Source organism: Chanos chanos, chromosome 8, assembly GCF_902362185.1.
Source record: "Chanos chanos chromosome 8, fChaCha1.1, whole genome shotgun sequence".
Taxonomy (NCBI): Eukaryota; Metazoa; Chordata; class Actinopteri; order Gonorynchiformes; family Chanidae; genus Chanos; species Chanos chanos.
In genome coordinates, this window is record NC_044502.1 from 25,574,347 (window position 1) to 25,593,689 (window position 19,343).

Sequence of the window (19,343 nt, forward strand, 5' to 3'; positions counted from 1 at the left end):
GAGAGAGAGCAGAGGAAAAAGGAGATGATTAGTCCTCTGTTGTCCACACAGACACCTGGCATTGAGAGAACTTGTGTTGGCTTGTGTTTGTTGTCTGTGCAGACACAGATGGTCCAGTGGTGTATGCAGAAGACAGTAGGGGCACAGGTTACTACACAGCAGGGTTTTACAAGGGAAGATGACATTTAGATAGAATAACCTACAGAGCATGAATTTCCCCAGCATCTAAAAACAGCTCTCACTCATACACTCACATACAAATACAATCATACAAACATGCAGCAACCCAACTCCTTTTACAATGGAGAGAGAGCGAGCAAGCTAACACAATCCCAACAGCGCTAGTCAGTAGTGTTTCTCACGGTAAAAAGGTGTTTGTACTGCAGAGCATTAAAAAGGACCTGAAATATTGACTGCTTTCATGCGTCACTACCTACGCCTTATTGGCCGTGCTAAACGGCTAAAAGGAAAGGATGCGCTCACATTGGTAGCACGCAACACCTGACAGCTTTACTATGGGTACAATGAGGTTTCTGTCTTAAAGAACTGGGCCAACCACCCAGTAAAGCGTCTTAAATCTGATTATTTATGGCTATGGTTGACGAAATTCAGCCCTTACTGTTTATGAGAATCTTTGGAGTAATGGGTTATTCATACCGCTGTTCTGCAGAGCGCATCACTGTGAGTCGAATGTCAAATTTAGCCTGTATTCAAGATATTTCTATTTAATAAGCACCACATGTTACATTTCAAACAATTCACTCGTCGCATAGATCCACAGCCAAACGGAATAGTTTGGTGTGATCCCGGAGGTCTCGCCTCGTTAACATCGACAGACCACCCTTGTAAGGTAATACTTAATACTTCAAGAAGCGTGATGCAGGAAAAAAAGGAGAAGCAAAGATCCACCTTGTGCTTTTTAATAGAACTTTTAGATTTAGTATTCGATTCACCGTTTTCTTTGTGAAAGCTGAGAGCGTTAGTCTGGTAATGCGCATGCGCTCTGAGGAAATCAATTACAGGAAGTTTCAGGTATTAACGACAGTATTAAAAGAGCAAAACTGTCATTTATTCCACGGTGACGTCTCTGTCTATGTACTTATACTGAAAGGTCAGTGTGTATATCCATCTTGACAGGGTTTCCTTAAACAACTTGCTGACTGTGTCAAAAAAGTATTGGTATTTAGCATTTTATTTTTATCACAGAGGCCAATATTAGCGGGCAGACACCCTATAACCTGCGGGTACCAATTGGTACCATTATCATTGGATCCAGTTTTGAAGGTGTGGTGTAAACAGAATAACCTTCATTATTCTTCAGTAGGATAACCACACTCGAAAAAGAACGGTAGTTCTTTTAACATAAAATTTAGCACTTTGCCCGGTGTTTCTTAGCACGAATTCAGGTTCAAAGCTACAACCATGTGAATGTACAGGCCTGAGGGCTGAAGTAAGGAAACCCAAAAATCACTATGACTGTGCACGGGGCTCATGACGTGGGCAAAAGCAGGAATGTGACCTTTAACCAAGGCGTTCTCTGAGCTCAGACCACTAAGCAAGCCCTCTAACAAAGTACAGTTAAAAAAAAAAAAAGATTTGTGTATAATTGTCCATGCTCTATAGCTCCTAGCACAACTTTCAGGAGTATCCAAAAATAGAACACACCCTGAACGCAAGTATAGCCTTATTTTGGTTCTCCCATAGTTTTAATTGGGACAGAGAAAGGAGAACTTCAGAAACTGAGTTTAATGTCCTCTGAGTGTATAGTCAAAGAGGTTTAGGATCATCAGAGGCCCAGGCTGAGAGGAGACGAGGCCAGAGACCGACTCCTGCAGTGGTAATAAGGGCAGCTTGTTTGTGCGTGATGAAAAGTGAAATTCTCATTTCTCTTCTCCTTCTCCTTGCATATGATCAAGTCATATGCCATTAAACAGTAATTAAATGGTTCTGTGCTTCAAAAGCTCCATTCTGAAATATCAAAACATGAAAAAAAAAACAAGAAAAGGCTCAACATAAAAACAAAGGCGGGGGGGGGGGCAGACTCAAAACCAGGACAGAATGCATAACAGCCATGCGGGCATATTATAGTCAGATTTCTTCAGAGGGATGGGAGCCGGGGAGCGCAAACTGCCTCACCTTGCGCTGGTCACATTTTCGTAAAGGCTGATATATAAATGCCATGTCTTCTGGCCAGTGAGATGTCCCTTCAAAGGCTTTTAAGTGATCAAGGGAGTAACTGAGCCATGCCACAAATGTTCACACGGCCAGAGTGGGAAACAATGGTCTCTCATTCACGCCAGGGACATGTGGGAGGAAGGCAATGGATCAACGACATATGACGAACATCGTTTATTACAAAAATGACTCCGCTTGCACAAATATTTACAACTATGTGTATAATCGAGGACATCATTAAGCTGAACACACAGAACAGGGTTTTCACTTTAAAACACTCATTCAAATACTCTTTTCAGTGGACACTGCTCTGTGTCTTTTCACTGTCAAGGCACTGGTCCTGTCACTTCAAACTCGAGCGCAAAAACACATGGGCACTGAAATCTTGAGGGAAAAACACTTTGTTCTGAGTACAACAACTATTATGGACTATGATCCTACCGTAGCTGGACACCACATGAGGGAGAAAAAAGTGGAACTTTAGTCTTAGAGTTCTGTGTTAGGGAGAGGATGACTGACCATAGAGTAACATCCTCATACTCCAGAGCGACCTTCCCTTCGGTCCTTTCCTTCTCAGAGCACTTGCTGTTAGCAACCTTCCCCTCAGCCTACAGACACTGGAGTCTGTGGTCCAACTGACCGCAAAGCTGATGTGTATCACTGAGACACTGGGCTAAGAACGTCTGGAGTTCACACCACACTAACATCCAACCATCCAACTGGTTTACCTCGGCGCTCCTGAAGGAAAGGGCTCAGGGAAGGAGACGATTTCAGAGTACAGGAATGTGCCCTAGCACTAGATGCTGAGGATCGTTCATGATAAGAATAAGAGATCTAAAGGGGTGCGGAGACAGCCACAGTCACATGACACACAGCACAGGTAGCTGATTGGTCCATTACCCAGTCAGGTGGTAAGTTGGAGAGGCAGCGAGGAGAGAGTGGGTGGTCCACACCACAAAGGAGTGTTGGTGGCTGGCAGAAACGAAAACAAAGAGAACAGCAACAAGCCTGAGCAATGTGTAATAAAGTACACCACACACACACACTAATCCAATGTCATATAACAGCATAAACACACACACACTCTCATTCAAAACTCAGCAATGTCGTATTACACCACACACATGCACACACACACTCATCCAAGACTCAGTAATGTCATAAGAGCACACACACTTATTCAAGATGTGTCTTGGCATTGTCCAAGAGTCATAGGCTATATCAAAACACACACGCAGCACAAAGGCTCCAGAACACACATTAGATGAAACTGAGTGGAATCTGAGGAAGAGACAGTCACACACACACTCAACCTGATACATTCTCACTGACACACACACTCAACCTTTTACACTCTCCCTCTCTCACACACACACACACACGCTCAACCTTATACACACTCACACACACCCTCAACCTGATACACTCTCTCTCTCACACACACACCTCATACACTCTCAGTCAAACATACACTCAACCTTATACACCCTCACACACTCTAACCTTATACACTCTCACTCACACACACCCTCACACACACATTCAACCTTATACACTCTCTCACACAGACTGCCTGCACCCCTTATACACTCAACCTTATACACTCTTGCTCACATCCTCACACACACACACACACACACACACACACACACACACACACACACTCAACCTGACACACTCTTGCTCACACAGACAGCCACAGTCAAATAAAATAACAATGACACACAACTGACTGGCTGTTCAGTGCTCCAAACACACACACACACACACACGTACATGTACACATATAATAGCCACTGGCTCTCTCCATCCCTGACACATGCGAGCATACACACCAAAACAGCTCCACAAACACTCCAAACCCAAAATCAAAGACAAAAACACAAGACAGAGGGTCTCATCACTGAACTGCCTCACAGTATAACTGCTCTCTCCTGCCAGCTGATTGAGACTCTGCTGGAGAACAGATACTGGATCTTAATACATGTACAATAATATCCTAATACCTTCACTGCTATGTGTGTGTGTGTGTGTATATATATATCTTTTCAGCATGCTGATGCTCTGAAGAGTGTGTGAGATTATATCTGCTAAAGGCTGAATACTGCATGGGCATGTCAGATCTTTTTTCAGACTGCTCTATCATGAGACCGTGCTTACACTCCAGCCACTGTCTGCACTGGAGGACATGAGTGAAATTGTCTAGTCCTCCTCTACCTCACTGTTTCACAGAGAGGAATACATCAGCAGTGTGTTCAGACTGGATCAGGGAGGGAACACACACTTCAGTGTATTACATCACAATGAGCATGGTGAAAAATCACATCCTAAGATCCCTCATCACTCCACTCTAAAATGGGCTACTTTACAGACATCTCACACGCGCTCTCTCTTTCACTCACACACACACACACACACACACACACACTCTCTATCACACACTCACTCATTTTCTCACACAAATACTCACAGTCATAAAGAACACAAGGTCGCACTGGAAAAACTGCTAAAGGATTGACAATGAGTGAAACCTGCTGAACTCTAAATAGATGCTCACCTTATCCGATGCTGAAATTTCTATTGTAAAAGCACCGTACCTTCATTTTCACATGGACCTCTCTACAGAGTTACCTCTTTGGAGTTTGACCTGCGCTACTGCTTATTGTCACTACAAACATCTCTACTACTTGATTATCATCCCTGTGCTATGAAACTGGACCGGCATGCTACTGGCCCTGCTGTGAAGAACACTGAGTGGTTCTTTGTTGCTAGCAGCCACACCAGGCACTTCACCCTGGTGTTTTCTTCTCATTTCTGCATTGGTGGAGGGGTGGACTATTTATGCGGCAGCTCTCGCCTTGAACCAACCAGCCCTACTGCCATAAAAAAGGACCTCAGAGAAGATCTCAAACCAAGGGCATCCCAACACTGCCACCAACTCTATTCGTCATAACGTAACGTGAGCTGCTCAGGTGTGTCTTCAGGTTACAGTTTCACATTTCACATGAGCAGGGGTAAAGGAGAAGACAAGACACAAAAGGCTCTAATCTCAATCAGATGACGTGGTTTTCTAAGAAACACTTGTGTTGTCCTCAGGACTGACCTGCCACATGCTCTGTACTTAACCACACCATCTCACTGCACAAAGCGGCTGGATTCAATTCTCAAAAAAAACCCACAGTGTTTGGGCAATTGCAAGGTTAAGCCCTTTTCTCAAACAAGGATGGAGTGTATCCACAGCCTGTTTTTTCTTCACTGTTGGCTTTCAGTCAGAGAAATAAAACAGGAACAAGAAACCACCAATCATCATCTAATTTCAAAACAGAGTCTGATAAACCGTCAGATGCTAGATGATGTAAGAAAGCCAACCACATGCAAAACATTGCCTGATAATCACACTGTTCTACAAAAGCATGAAAGATCACTAAAAACAACAATCACATGTTCTGGGGGGCTGTGATCCCATGATTCATTTCAGCGTAGGCCTTGAAGAGTCTCTGAGAAGAACTGGGCCAGTGCAGGTCTAGCGGTCCTGTCACAGGGTCCATTCACAACCCGGATGCCGCCCTTACCCTCCTGTGCTCAGGCCTGTGCGGAGAGATTCTGACTCTGACTGTGTGGATAAAGTACAGAGGGGCAGTCTGAGCTAGACTAAAGCACAGAGGGGCAGTCTGAGCTAGACTAAAGTACAGAGGGGCAGTCTGAGCTAGACTAAAGTACAGAGGGGCAGTCTGAGCTAGACTAAAGCACAGACAAGCTAAGGGCCAGAAGGAGGAGATGCAGACACTGGCCTGGCAAACAAAGCTGCCACACAACTTGTTTACCATATACTGAATCCCCAGGCAGTGCTGTACTCCAGCATTCAGCTCAGACAGAACACCTCTGAGCATTAGAACAGGTGTTACAGCGACTGACAATAAGTTCAAGTTCAAGTTTATTTAGAGCCCAATATCACTGTTTACAGTCTCAAAGGGCTTTACAGGCCACAACAGTCAAAATCAAAATATGACGGCAGCCCCTGACTTAATCCTCATGGCGGGCAAGAAAAAACTCCCCAAAAACCCAAAAGGGAAATGGAAAAATGGGAGAAATCTTGAGAAGGACCACAGAGAGAGGAGACCCCTCCTTGGCCAGACAGGTGTGCAATAGGTGCCGACAGGGGGATGAAAGATGATAACACCAGGATGGATCGGTCCACAGGACGGGAGGAGTCAGGATCACTGGTGTCTCAGGAGTAGCATGTGTGGCTCGACAGAGAGAGAGAGAGAGAGAGAGAGAAAGAAAGAAAGAGAGAACGAGAGAGAGAGAGAGAGAGAGAGAGAGAGACAATACTAGTGTATCTCTACAGTACTACAACTCTGTACACACATTCAATGGTCTGAGAGAGAGAGAGAGAGAGAGAGAGAGAGAGAGAGAGAGAGAGAAAGTGTGTGTGTGTCTGAGTGAGAAAGAGAGAATTTGTGTGTGTGTGTGTGTGAGAGAGAGAGTGTGTAGTGTGTGGTGTGTGTGTGTGTGTAAGAGACAGTGTTTGTAGGGAGCAGAGAACATGAGGTGATTATACATGCAGGATGGCTAACATCACCCTTCCAAAAGCAGCATTATCATAAACATACTTCTTTAATAATCTATCATAATGGACTACAGAAGGTTACAGGTAGCTAGCCCAAGGAGCAGCTGGAACCTGTTTTCATGCTGAGCTGAGCTTCTGTCATCCTGGGACACACACACACACACACCCACCCATACCCAACCTGACCTCGACATACGCTCCACTTTGATTACCCAACATCCCTTTCAACTCTCCTGGTCCCACTCCAAGCCTTTTAATTAGGCTTTGAGCACACAGCCACAGGATAACACACACACACACACACACATACACACACACACCTAGAGAAGGGTCTTTCATTGCCTTTCAAAATTAACAGTTCTAAAACCTGCTACAATAATTCAGGTACTGTCCTTCTGTTAAACCTGTGAACAAACAGTTTGGATATGGATATGTGGGAGGTGACACTTCAAACTTCAAGATAAAGGGAGGAGACAGGAGTAAAAAAAGAGCAAAAAGTGTGTGTGAGAGAGAGAGAGAACAGGGCATCTTGCCTTGAGGTTTCTAGAACATTCCTCCAGAGAGTGTAACCTGGAGTAGGTAGTTTAAATTTGTGACAAAAGATGCTGACACATTGAGTCTGGGCTATGGAATTGGACTTATTATCCTTCCCCCCCATACTCACACTCACACACACACACACACACACACACACACACACACACACACACACACACACACACACACACACACACACAGACACAGACACAGACACACACCTGTGCCCGCTCGGCAAATGTGGGCAATGACACAGATGTATAATAGTCACTGCGCTGGGGTGAAGCAGAAGGAGGGGGCTCAAGTCTTCCAGAAGCATCTGGACAGATTGAGTTATTACGGCACAGCACCACCACAGTGACCTCGTGGGCTTTACAGAGGGACTAATCAGGGGAGAGGGATGTGGCTCTCCAATGCTATTACAATCACATCAAACATCGGGACAACAATATTCCTCCAGATTTTTAGGAAATCAAGGAATCCTCCCCTTTGTCCTCCTGTGCTATCACTCCATGTCCTTTTCTTATGTTTTTCCTCTGCCTCCTCTCTAACAGAGGGATGCTGGCGGGTAGGTGAGATACAGGGGCTGGCTGGAGTGGCACACTGGATTTTTAACTGGACTAAAAAGCTCAGGTTCCTCTGAGTGGTGATGACTGTGGTTGCTTTCTACAGTAGATCCCTGAGTAAATTCTCTCAGGCAGGCACACAGTGTCTAGACTTTATCCCCCTGCATTATGACCAGATCCAGCTCCTGGCCACTCAGAAAAGGAAGACAGATTTGGTACTGCTGATAGGCAGCTGTTTCAGAGCCAGCCAAGTGTGAGGATGAGTGAAAGTCAACCTGAGGCAAAGCCTCTTCAGAAGACAGGAGAGAGAGAGAGAGAGTTTGTAAGTGTGAGTGTGAGTGTGTGTGTGTGTGTGGTTAAGGGGGTGTCAGGGAGAGAGTGTGTGAGTGTGTGCGTGAGAGAGAGAGAAAGCGTGAGATCTGATGAAAACAGCTCTCAATGAGTTAAACCCTGACATCATCCTGTTGTAAAAACAGTTCGCCTTCTGTCTCCTTCTGTCTCAACAGATCATCCTTTTGTCTCCTTCCACATTCTCAGAGATCATCACGCTTCTCTACCCTGAACCAAACCATCAGTCAGATCTGTTAAAGCAAGAACACCAAACAAACAAACACCAACAAACAAGTAACAAACCAACAGCTCTGACCCACAACTTCAACTCCAATAAAGACAATAAAGGGAAAGCCATCGGTCTGTGTGAGGCTCAACATTCACAGCTCTTAGGAGGAGTTCAGGAGATGTATACAACTCTGAAGATTTAGTGCATAACAAAAATCAGGATCAAAGTGGACCAGGAGCAGAGGTAGGGCTGTGTCAAGACGCACAGTTTAGATTGCACTGTATAATCCATGCATTAACTCAGAGCATCGGAGAAAGGACCACTGAGGTCACGTCACTGTTCTCCAGTCTGCAGACACCAGCAGCATCTCATATAATGAATACCAGGAGTGGGCAAGGGAATGTGGACGGCCTGATCGACATCAAAGGGGTCAAGAGGTCAAGCGCTGCACAGAGAGAGTGGGCTTCTCTCATTATCAAAGCGCTGGGAAACAAAAACAACGCGGCCTATCTGCTCAGAAAAACGAGAGAGAAACGTCACCTCTCTGTAGGTGGGCTCCACTATCGAGTCCAGGAAATTTCACTTTCACAATATCTGTAATTTCCATAGGAAATAGCCCTCCCCTCAAAAAAGGTGAGGTCAGAGAGAGGGCAGAGTGAGTTAGCCATGCAGGCACAGGTTGGAGAGCATATTAACAACCAGGCCATTGATGGGTCCATGTTAATATTCCAGGGATATGTTTAATGCATCATACGGTTAGAGCAGAAGCACAAGCTAACCTAAAGCTCAACTGCATTAAACTCAACCTCGGATAGCTGCTATTCTCCAATATACAGATTACATCAATCACCAATAATCAATAGCCATCCAGAGAACGATGTAGCGAGCGTTGTGAAAGAGAGAGAGAAAAAAATAAGGGAGGCACAGGGACAAGGAATGAAGAGATGCGGTATCCAGCGGTCAGTCCCTCTCTCTCGTTCTTCTGTCTGTGTCCAGGACACTTCAGTGCCTTGTGGAGAATGCTCAGATACGGTGTGAGGAGCATGGAGATCTCCGAGGAGGAGAGCTCTGGTTCTGCTGAGACAGGTTGTGCCGTGCACTCGCCCTTCCATCTCCGTCCACTTGCCCTGAGCATTCTTCAGAAAACACTAGAATGTTTCTCTCAGCTTACCGTGTGTTATTGGTCTTATTCCTCCAAATATGTGACCGTATACTAAGCCATGTAGCGAGAAGCTGATGTAACCGCATTACTGGCTGTGTTTTTTTTTTGTTTTTTTTTACCAGTTCACTGAGAGAGAGCACAACAATAGATTATTCAGGTTAAGGAATGTATTTAACCAAAACAGATCTACTGGGCCTTCTTCACCGCGATGGAGGGTCCATAAAGTTTGTCACCTGTTTCTTTCCAAATCTTTTCAGGATGGCTGTTTATTATATAACATTTTGCCAGAACAGTATGTTTTAGCTTCAAACCAGCTTATAATAATTCTGGATATTAATTCTGGTAATAATTCTGTAGAGAGGTTTAAGTGTCTCCTCTGTCAAACTCAGTGGCCTGTCATCCAAACTGTCTAAATGATAATAAACACAGGTACCCTCTGTTGCTCAGCTGGCTAAATGTGCAAGGACGGTTTTTCTTGATAAAGAAAGGCATTTCTGTTCTCTCGCATGTAAGTCTTTTTGTTATCTCGTTAACAACCTGAGAGGCTGTGCTAACCTGTTGTTCCCTCTTGATGCCGGCACAGAGTCGAGGAAGCCAAAAACGGGGTATTAAACTGCGTTGTGCTCCTCAGTTAGTTTTACAGCAAGTTCAAAGGTACATCGTTATTCATTACCCTACCCAGACTTCAAAGCATCACATTATGATGCCGCTACTGATTTAAAGTCCTACTGTGCTGTACCGGCCCGATATGAGTGCCAGTGAGTACTATCAGAGAATCCCTATAATGACACAGGTCTGTGTTCTTCAAGCCATTCAGAAGAAAAAAAAGACAGCAAAATCATTCGTTTGTTATTTTTCATCTCTGAGTGAGGAGTAGGAAATGGAGAGTCAATTTGATGTTTATTTTTGATTTTCATAGAAGAAAATAAGGGAAGAAGAGAAAACGCAAAGGATATTTGTGGCTACACTAAACGCAGACACTTGTGAAAAAACACTCTCATTGCTCAAAATCTTAGGGCTGACATTGTTCAGCGATGTCTGTAGATGCCGAGCACATGTTTTAGGCAGGAGTCAAATCCAGTTATTGGTCCGGTCAGCCTAATCCTGAACCCTCTTCACACATTACATCTTTCAGTTCATTTCTGCAGTGCTGACTGACTGCAGTGTCCAGAGAATTACCCGCCTCTACCTCTCCTACACCATCACCTCGTAGAGTCTCCATACCTTTAATTAGCACAAGACTTTCTAGCACTGAGGAAAAGATGTTGTATAATAAAAGAGCCTGCATTTCTTCACAACTGTCACCATGAATAACACATACAGTGGATCTCATCAGATGTCATTAATAAACCAGGGTTACTCCAAGACCGGCTGAAGCACTAACAATGGCAGTGCAATTAGCTACAGAACAGCTCAGTTACAAAAGGCTTGGTGGCCACTAAATAGATAACAAGTGAATAGTCATGCTGGGTCTATGTCAGGTGATCTCAACACACTGAAACCCTCGCCAACAGGCCTAGGTCAAGCCAGTTGGTCTACAGTTCAGATAAATAAATAAATAAACAAACACATACATAAAGCCATTTTAATTACTAATAATAAAGGATAGTGCCAACCTTTGGCCATTAAATGATGAGGAAATTATATCGCAAAGGTCAAGCAACAGAGCAGCAAACTGGTAAAACAACAACCAGTTTAAAGCCAAAATGCCATAAACTGGTCAGGCTCCTGAGTGAAATGTTAGAGTATCCTGCAGTCACAGTCCTAAAGCACCTGTCCTTTTGTAAGGTTTTTGTGTTGACAGACACACAGACTAATACTGTCACTGGTGACAGGCCCTGTGTGGCTGCCCATGGAAACCCCGTCTCTTTAAATCTTACAGGAAACAGTCTCGTCTCTTTAAATCGTAGAGGAAACAGATATTTGTCAAATCTGCACTCGTTGCTGAGAAGCCCGTTTGACAAAAAAAAAATCTTTAGTCTTTGTTCTTTTTCTATTAAAAGCTGGGCTTTAGAGCAAGCTTTGTAATTCGAATGTCAAACTGTAAAAAAACAACAACATGTAAGCAGCAGCTACATGACTTCTGTCTGAAAAGAGTGTTTGTTTTAAAGGTTTATTTACAGGTTTTCTTTCAGGTTTATTCACTTTTGTTTCACAAATGTAACTTCAGTCTATGGGTCACAGGTTTGTCCAGATAAAACACTGGGGTCAAGCGGTAGCGTACGTGGCACTGATATTTAAAAAAAATCAATAAAAAGGGGTGGGGGGGGGGGGGTCATGTGACAGGTTAGCTGTCTTTCTGCTTCAGGTCTGGCACCAAACAGTGGATGTATATGAGACTTTCTCAGTGTTAGCTCACTGGCCAGATGAAGCAGTTCTTCTGCTCAGATTAACTTGGTTTGTTCTCCAGTCTCCCCTCCTTTTGCTTTTAGTTCTTTTCCTTTGTTCATTAACCATTTCACCTATTTCTTCTCCTTACCACCCCCCCCCCCCCCCCCCCGTCTGTCTGTAAACCACCCTATACCTCTTCTCACTAACACAAGATTAAACACTAACGCCAAAAGAGACCGAGAGAACGAGAGAAAGATGGAGGGCTAAGAGACAGAGGACAGAAAATGGAGACAGTGACAAAGCATCCCTCACTAGCATCCTCTAAGCCTCTGCAAACTGCTGTCTGTGGTGATACAAGTCGAAATCGAAGACACTCTTGTGACACACACACAACACACACTCACATAGTCAGGGACATACAGACACACACAAAAACATAGAAGAAAACATAAAAGAATGTCCGCAGTGAAGCTTAAGAGTGACATTGTGAAATTAAAACCTGTGTCTGTGAATGTTCTTCAGTAAAACTGTTAAGAGGAATGTAATAGTTTAGCAGAACCGTCATTCAGTGGACCAGCTGTGGCAGAGTGTGTTGGTTTTTCTTCAGATACTGATGCTAAACCAGTTATCAGCACCACGGGCTGCGTGACTCACTGACTACAGTTCTGATGTTCTTTTATGTATGGGGTGGAAAAATGTCTATATAAAAATCATCAAAGAAGTCGGAAAATTAGTCAAAACACAACAGCACACACTGTACCGTAATGCCACTAATAGTGCATACATTTTCATGAACTAATGAGGTAAACAGTAAAATGATATGGGTTCTATGTTGTTGTGTATGGTTGTAATTCAGTACAGGAGAGGACAAAAACATCCTGTCACTAAATAGAAACAAAAAAATATACAGACATGTGTAAAAGAAAGGGTGAAAATGTCAATTTCTCACAGAGGTAAGGGTCGTGACCTACATGTCACATGTTCAATAGTCAGTGATCTGGGAGAATTTTCCAGAAAGTTTCAAGAATAACGACCTGAGAAGGAAGGCTGGGCTGTAGCAGTCTGCGAGAGGGACGCGTCTTTCGTTGGGTTCATCGCATCATGCCTGCGTCCAAAGACTCAGCGACCTCAGACCTCAGCTCCAACACTTCAGCCAAGGGCCTGAGGTTTTAGAGCTCAGAGCCTCCTCACACAGTTAACACAGATTCCACAGTCACCACAGCCCAAACCTCTGTAACAGAGGGCAGTCTGCAGCACTCGCAGGGGGACTATGACTAACAAACACAACACACAGAGCTTTTTTTTTTGGAAGGGTGGGGTGGGGAGGGCATTAGTGTCACTTTACTGACATGGAGTAACCAACCAAGCACCACTCAGAGGTTTATAATAAAATCAATTACAATTATAATACAAGCTCTAAGAGGATTGGCACGTGTCTTAATGCAACCCGCTCATCAAATCCAATGTGTTTTCAGCTTCAGATTTCTCTCATATTCAAATCTTTTTGGACAGAGGTAACTATGCTTTTCATATACAGTATACTGATATGTTTATCTGAGGGCTGATTTGTATTGTGATAAAGGGCAAAAATATGCAAGACAGTGATGCAAGTGACCAAGCTGAGATAAATGGACTGGGACATGCAGGAAACAGAGAGCGATGGGATTGGATGGTGGTGCACGGAACATTTAGTTTGATGTGAGGTCAGAAAACATTTGATTTCATGAAAAGTACAGCTCTAAAGCAACCTGACGTGAGCTTGGTACCAAGAACAAAGCCGCCTGTCACATCCACTCTCTTCACTGTTGTCAGGATGCAGCAATGGATAACAAAAGAAAGAAAAAAAGAGAAAAAAAACAGACAAACAGAGCTAAACTGGAAAAAAAGATCTGAACCTTGTCATTGCTGATTCTCTACAGAACACAAAAATGCCCGTGAGCCACGCACAGTAAACAAATAGCATGATGACGACGTCTCCATTCTGCTCCTGCATCTGCCACACACTGAGAAACCGCCGTGGGATTAGAGGTGGCAGAAAGTAGGAGAGTCAGTGCTTCAGTAAAGGTCTTCTGAAACCAGGCCAAGGTCCTTTCCTTCAGCCAATCAGAACACAGTTCACTGTCACACACAGTGCCCAATACATACCAGCTACAGAATATATGGAGCAAACTCTGGGCCAAGTTCATCAGGACGTGTACATTACTCCACTCAAAAAATACATATGCACAAGTGCTCTCTCTCTCTCTCTCACATACACACACACACACACACACACAGTCTTTTCTGATGTCTGTCCTCCACCAATGTGACAGTCCTTAACGGATCAACCTCTCACTGATGTATGATAATAAAAACCCAAAACAATGACTCAGCACACACACTGTCTCTCAGACATCACCAATAGAAACCCTGTCAACAAGCTAACATGTGACAGCAAACACAAACCACATACTTGATCCTTTTAAAATGCTAACTTTAGTCATCTGTGTGTATGTGTGTGTGTGCCACCACTTCCAGCTCATATGCTTCATCAGTGCAGTAACGGTAATGTAAACTCCTCTTTCTCAGGGACATTCTGGGAATCAAAGCATTTCTTGCTTTGCCTCAAAACAAGATTCACTGCAGATCTCACTGTTTTAATCAAAAAGAGTGTAACAGTTCACTCATCTTCCACAAGGAAGACTCAGATCCTTGTCTCTCTCTTTCACACACACAGAGCATCAGAGAGAGAGAGAGAAATAAAGAAAGAAAGAAAGAAAGAAAGGAAAAAAGAAAGAAAGAAAGAAAGACAAAAAGAGACAGAGAGGTAGACTGAGTGTCAGTGCCGTGACTTAGTGTGTGTGTGTGCGTGTGTGTGTGTGTGTGAGTGCATGCGTGTGTGTCGGTTTACTCCTGCCTCTCCCTGTGGTGTATGAAATGTGCACCACAGGCAGCAGTATATTTAGAGGAGAGGCACTGCTCTAGGACACAAACACACACACACACACACAAACACACAAAGTCATCCAAACAATTCTCTCCTCTCTCTCTCTTCTCATAACATATATGCTCCAAAATAATCCAACTGTCTGACACAACAACTGTCTCATTCACACACGCAGACACACACATGAACAGATCAAATTCAATCTCTGGATATACAATTAAAATCCAGATGCTGTGAATCAAATTCAGTGCATTCTCATTAACAGAAAAGGCTGGGATCTTTAACAACATTATTTTTACTTCAAAAAATAAAAAAGGGTGCAACCCCCCCCCCCCCCCCCCCACACACACACACACACACACAATTAAGCAGTAAACGTGATTCATTTCAAAATGTGTCCCTCCATAGGAAAAATAAAAATGTAGAGGAACCACAGCTAAACCTATAATCAGATGGTTAACATGAAACCAGTTAAAGACATATTGCCTTAAGACACACTCTACTAAAGAGGAGGAAAATAGCAACAGGGCAGGGCCAAAGAGGGACTTTACTGGTTGGGTTGAACTGGGAAGGGCGTTTTTACTCAGGGCAGGTCAGTTAAATTACACTGTAATCTCATAGCTACGCTCTTAAATCCATGAGAACACTATATCTGCACACAAGTCAAGGACCTGTCAGCTGAGCCCTTTACTGTAGGTTTTCATCATAAATGATTTAATAGGAACCGCCAACTGTAAGGCCTTTACAGTGTGTGTAAACATTGTGAAAAATCTTAACTGCTGCATCTTGGCCTCTCCCTGATTGCTAAATCTGTGATAATTTAGGACTACCTCAGCAGTTTACCGCAACTATAAAAAGCATTATTACTTTTTTTTATTGACAGCGGTTCCGTTTCCGTTCAGAGAGCAGTTATTTTGCAAACAAATACATCTTAATGAAAAGACCATTTACTCTCTGCAACGAGTTAAGAAAGCTGAGAATGTTCTTCAACATTTATTTTTTAAACAAAAGGGTTTGATGCATATTACGGCACTGAACACATCACTGGGTGATCCGAAGCGAAAGTAACGCCGACGTTTTCATTTAGGCTACAACCGACCCCGTGTCTCCTGGGCGTGGGAACATGAAAAACCGAAACATCGGTTCGCACCTACGTATCATTTCTCTCACATGTTCTCGTGATAATCACCGCTGCTGACAGCGCATTATTTTGTGGTGACCTCAATAACGGCTGGTACGCAATTTAATCGAGAGCGAGAGAGGGAAAGCAACGCTCCCCCACTGAGAGAGAGAGAAAGGAACGCTGGAATTCCTCCGCTATCAGCATCCCTGCCTCCCTGTCGCCCTTCCCCCTGCTACTGTACTAACCTCAGCGGCGGGGAAGCGACAAAAGCGCTCAAATCCAGGGCACACGAGACGCCCTGAACAAAAGGCAGCGGACTCCTCCAGAGCGAGCGTGCGGCCGCTCAGCACGAGCGCGGATAAACAGAAAGCGGAAAGAAGCGAGGCGAACACGAAAGGAGAGGAATGGGGAGCTACTGGCCAATATATTTATATGCATACATATACACATAAATAACAGTGCCGAAGAAATAAAATTCTCGCCCCTTGTCGGAGTAACGTTTTCTTTAAGTAACCGCTTATGATCTGAGGCACAAAGGACGTCTATCATATGCTCCATCTATCACAAGTGCAGAGTATGTCAAGCACAAACCATCCTTTCAATTCTGTCCAATTAGGTTACAGTGAAACAGGGTGGGGGGAAGACAATGACACCCAAACAACAGCTTAGCCAAACCCGCAGCACAAAAAGATTATGTAAAAATAAATAAATAAATAAAAAATAATAATAAAACACATATACTCTCATTTCCATGCCGGGTCCTGCATACTTACATGTAAGCTGGTGAAAGCGGAGAGGACCTGGACGTTTTAAGGACGGGAACTGGGAATTTCCAGCTGACGGGAGAACCGCTTTTCCATTTCAACGGCATGTTGTTGTCACCACCTCTGGGCTACAGCAATAGTAATGACGGCGAACAGCGATTCCATCAACAGGCGTCCAGCGAGGGCTTCCATTCCAGTCAGCCCTCACCGAAAGCGGGCGGAAGACGCGTGTTTTGCCAGCAGCAATGGAGGTAGCGATAACGGTTGGGTCCGAGGCAGTCAAGTTAGCTAAGGCTAAAGACAGGCTAGTGCTGATGGCACTCCAGCCAGAGAAAGAAGGCGAATGTCTCCACACAACCTGCAGTTAGCTGACCCTAGGCTGTAAGGCATCTCTTGAGAAATGAGGATGAGAGGGGGGAAAGGAGACGGGGAGAGAAAAAGTCAAAAATGCCACCCCTTCTCTGTTTCGTGAGAGCGATGAAGCAGAGCTGTGCTGATGCCGTGCAGGCTGCTCAACAATAGTGCCACCTTGCAAGAGCGCGACTGCAGTGCCGGATTGTTATATGGAGATTTGGAAAGGAGGGTGGAGTGAGAGAGTGTGTGTGTGTGAGAGAGAGCGAGAGAGAAAGAAAGAGAAAGAGAGAGACTGAGCGAGCGAGCAAGCGAGGGAGATGGGGACAGACGGAGGGAGAGAGAGAGAGAGGGAGAGCGAGCGATAGAAACTGCATTAAGCGGTATTCATTGCCCACGGCAGCTGATGTTAAACGAGGCTGAACTGTGTGAGAGGGGAAAAAATGGGAATAAGGAGTTGTACATGCGCAGTGTAAATGTCTACTCTCTCAGGAATAATTGCACACACTAACATGAACTGTGATCAATTCGGAGATCTAGGCGGAATGATAAGAATGACTTGACATGCCGATTCAAAATATACACGTAGATTGCACTTGCTGTATGAAGAGCCGCGCGTGGCGCATAAAAATTCCGCCGCCAGGCTCTACCTCAACGTGGGATCAAGACTAATCGAACCAGATAGAAACAAAACTACAGTAACATAACGAGAAACGTCGCTCATTTATGCGATTACGTTGGGCTCCATTTAAAGCTCTGACAAGTGAGAAGAGAAGCTATTCCACGCGTGCGGTCTCCGCGCTGATGAGCAGTCTCTTTCGCGCTCAATTTGAAACCGAAACGCACTATGCGCTCCCACCCTCGGTTGCTCAGCTTCTTTAAACAACCAATCCAAATCAAGCAGTTCCCAACAGGGCTTCTGCCAAGATTAATTCTTCCAAACCCTCCTCGCTTTCTTTCTCTCTCTCCCTCTCTCGTTTCCCCGTGGCGATGGAGGTGCCAGTAGCTACTAGGAAGTTTAGGTGTGGAATGCCTAGAATCAAATCAACACGGCAGAGGTGAGGGAGTGTTCCCCCTCTATCTCAAGCTCTTTCTCTCTTATCGTTCCCTCTGCTGCTGTTTCCAACCTTGACTTGTTTTTCCTGCATCTTCTTCACCCTGTGAGTGCAGCTATGGTCAGGGAATTTTATTACAGCACAATGAATCAAGTGTAGAGTGCACTGCTTTACACCAAATCACTAATGTTTTAGGGAAAAACAATGAAATCAGACCAGCACCTTTTTAGCAGCCAACACATCCACCCACACACAAATACACACACATGCACACACCTCAATAGTATCTAGGTGTTTGTCATTGATTTATCACAACGCCTACTCATGTAGTGTTCCTGCTCTCAATTTATTGCCACTAAAAAAGTCGAGCAGAAGTGACTACAGCCTGTAAGTCTAATTGTGTAATCAGGTGAGGGGCGTGGGGGTGGGGTGGGGTTTCACGCGCCCCCCCCCACGCACACCCCTAACCTTCACATGCTGGAGATGTCAAGAGAAGACCTCTCACCGTGACATATCAGAACATTTTACAAACACAGACCTGTCACAAATAAGATAAGTTAAATATTAACCTTAAAGACTAAAGAGATATTCAATAAACCACTGTCTGAACATTACCTGTACTTACTGCACTAAGTAATCCTCACCTTTTCACCTCACACAGGCACAACTGTTCCTCTACTCATATACTTTAATGAGTGAGACATCACTGTTACATCAGCGAATAATACTGGCCATACATGACATGAAAATGATTATTACAACTGCCCTCCAATTATAACTTTATAACAAGTATATGGGCATTGTTGCTATTTTTGTTACTGATTTTCAATTATTCTGTTTATAATGACTTTGTAATTATGACTAGCTGGGAGTTCTTTGAGAATGTTATTATGATATTATGAAATTGTCCTAAAGCTAGACTGTATCTATCAGTCATGGATAACAAATGCTAACAAAGAGGGAGCCAGAGCGAGAGAGCTTCTCTCATATTCATATCACACACACACACACACACACACACAGCAATAGCAATGAAAGAGAGTAAGAGAAATAGAGAGCAAGTAAGATAGAGCAAAAGGGGGGGGGGTGGAGAGAGAAAAAAGAGGGAGAGTGAGTGAGAGAGAGACAGAAAGAGAGAGAGAGAGGGAGGGAGAGAGAGAGGGAGAGAGAGAGAGAGAGGGAGAGAGAAAGAGAGAGGGAGGGAAAACCCGAGCGATGTACAGG

General features: G+C 44.2%; 1 protein-coding gene across 3 annotated transcripts in view; it reads right to left on the bottom strand.

Moving 5' to 3' along the window:
- The window catches only part of klhl13 (kelch-like family member 13), a 65,473-nt gene that overhangs the window by 23,847 nt on the left and 22,283 nt on the right, over positions 1 to 19,343 (bottom strand). The window contains exons 1-2 of one of the 3 annotated variants that reach the window (XM_030781957.1): positions 16,723 to 16,820; positions 3,076 to 3,147 (exon numbers count right to left, since the gene is read on the bottom strand). The exons of 1 other annotated variant lie outside the window; for it this stretch is intronic. In XM_030781957.1, the coding sequence (XP_030637817.1) occupies positions 3,076 to 3,147; positions 16,723 to 16,820 (170 nt within the window). Of the gene's footprint in view, positions 1 to 3,075; positions 3,148 to 16,722; positions 16,821 to 19,343 lie in introns of those variants that run through there. One more of the 3 variants, XM_030781958.1, reaches the window with a different exon arrangement.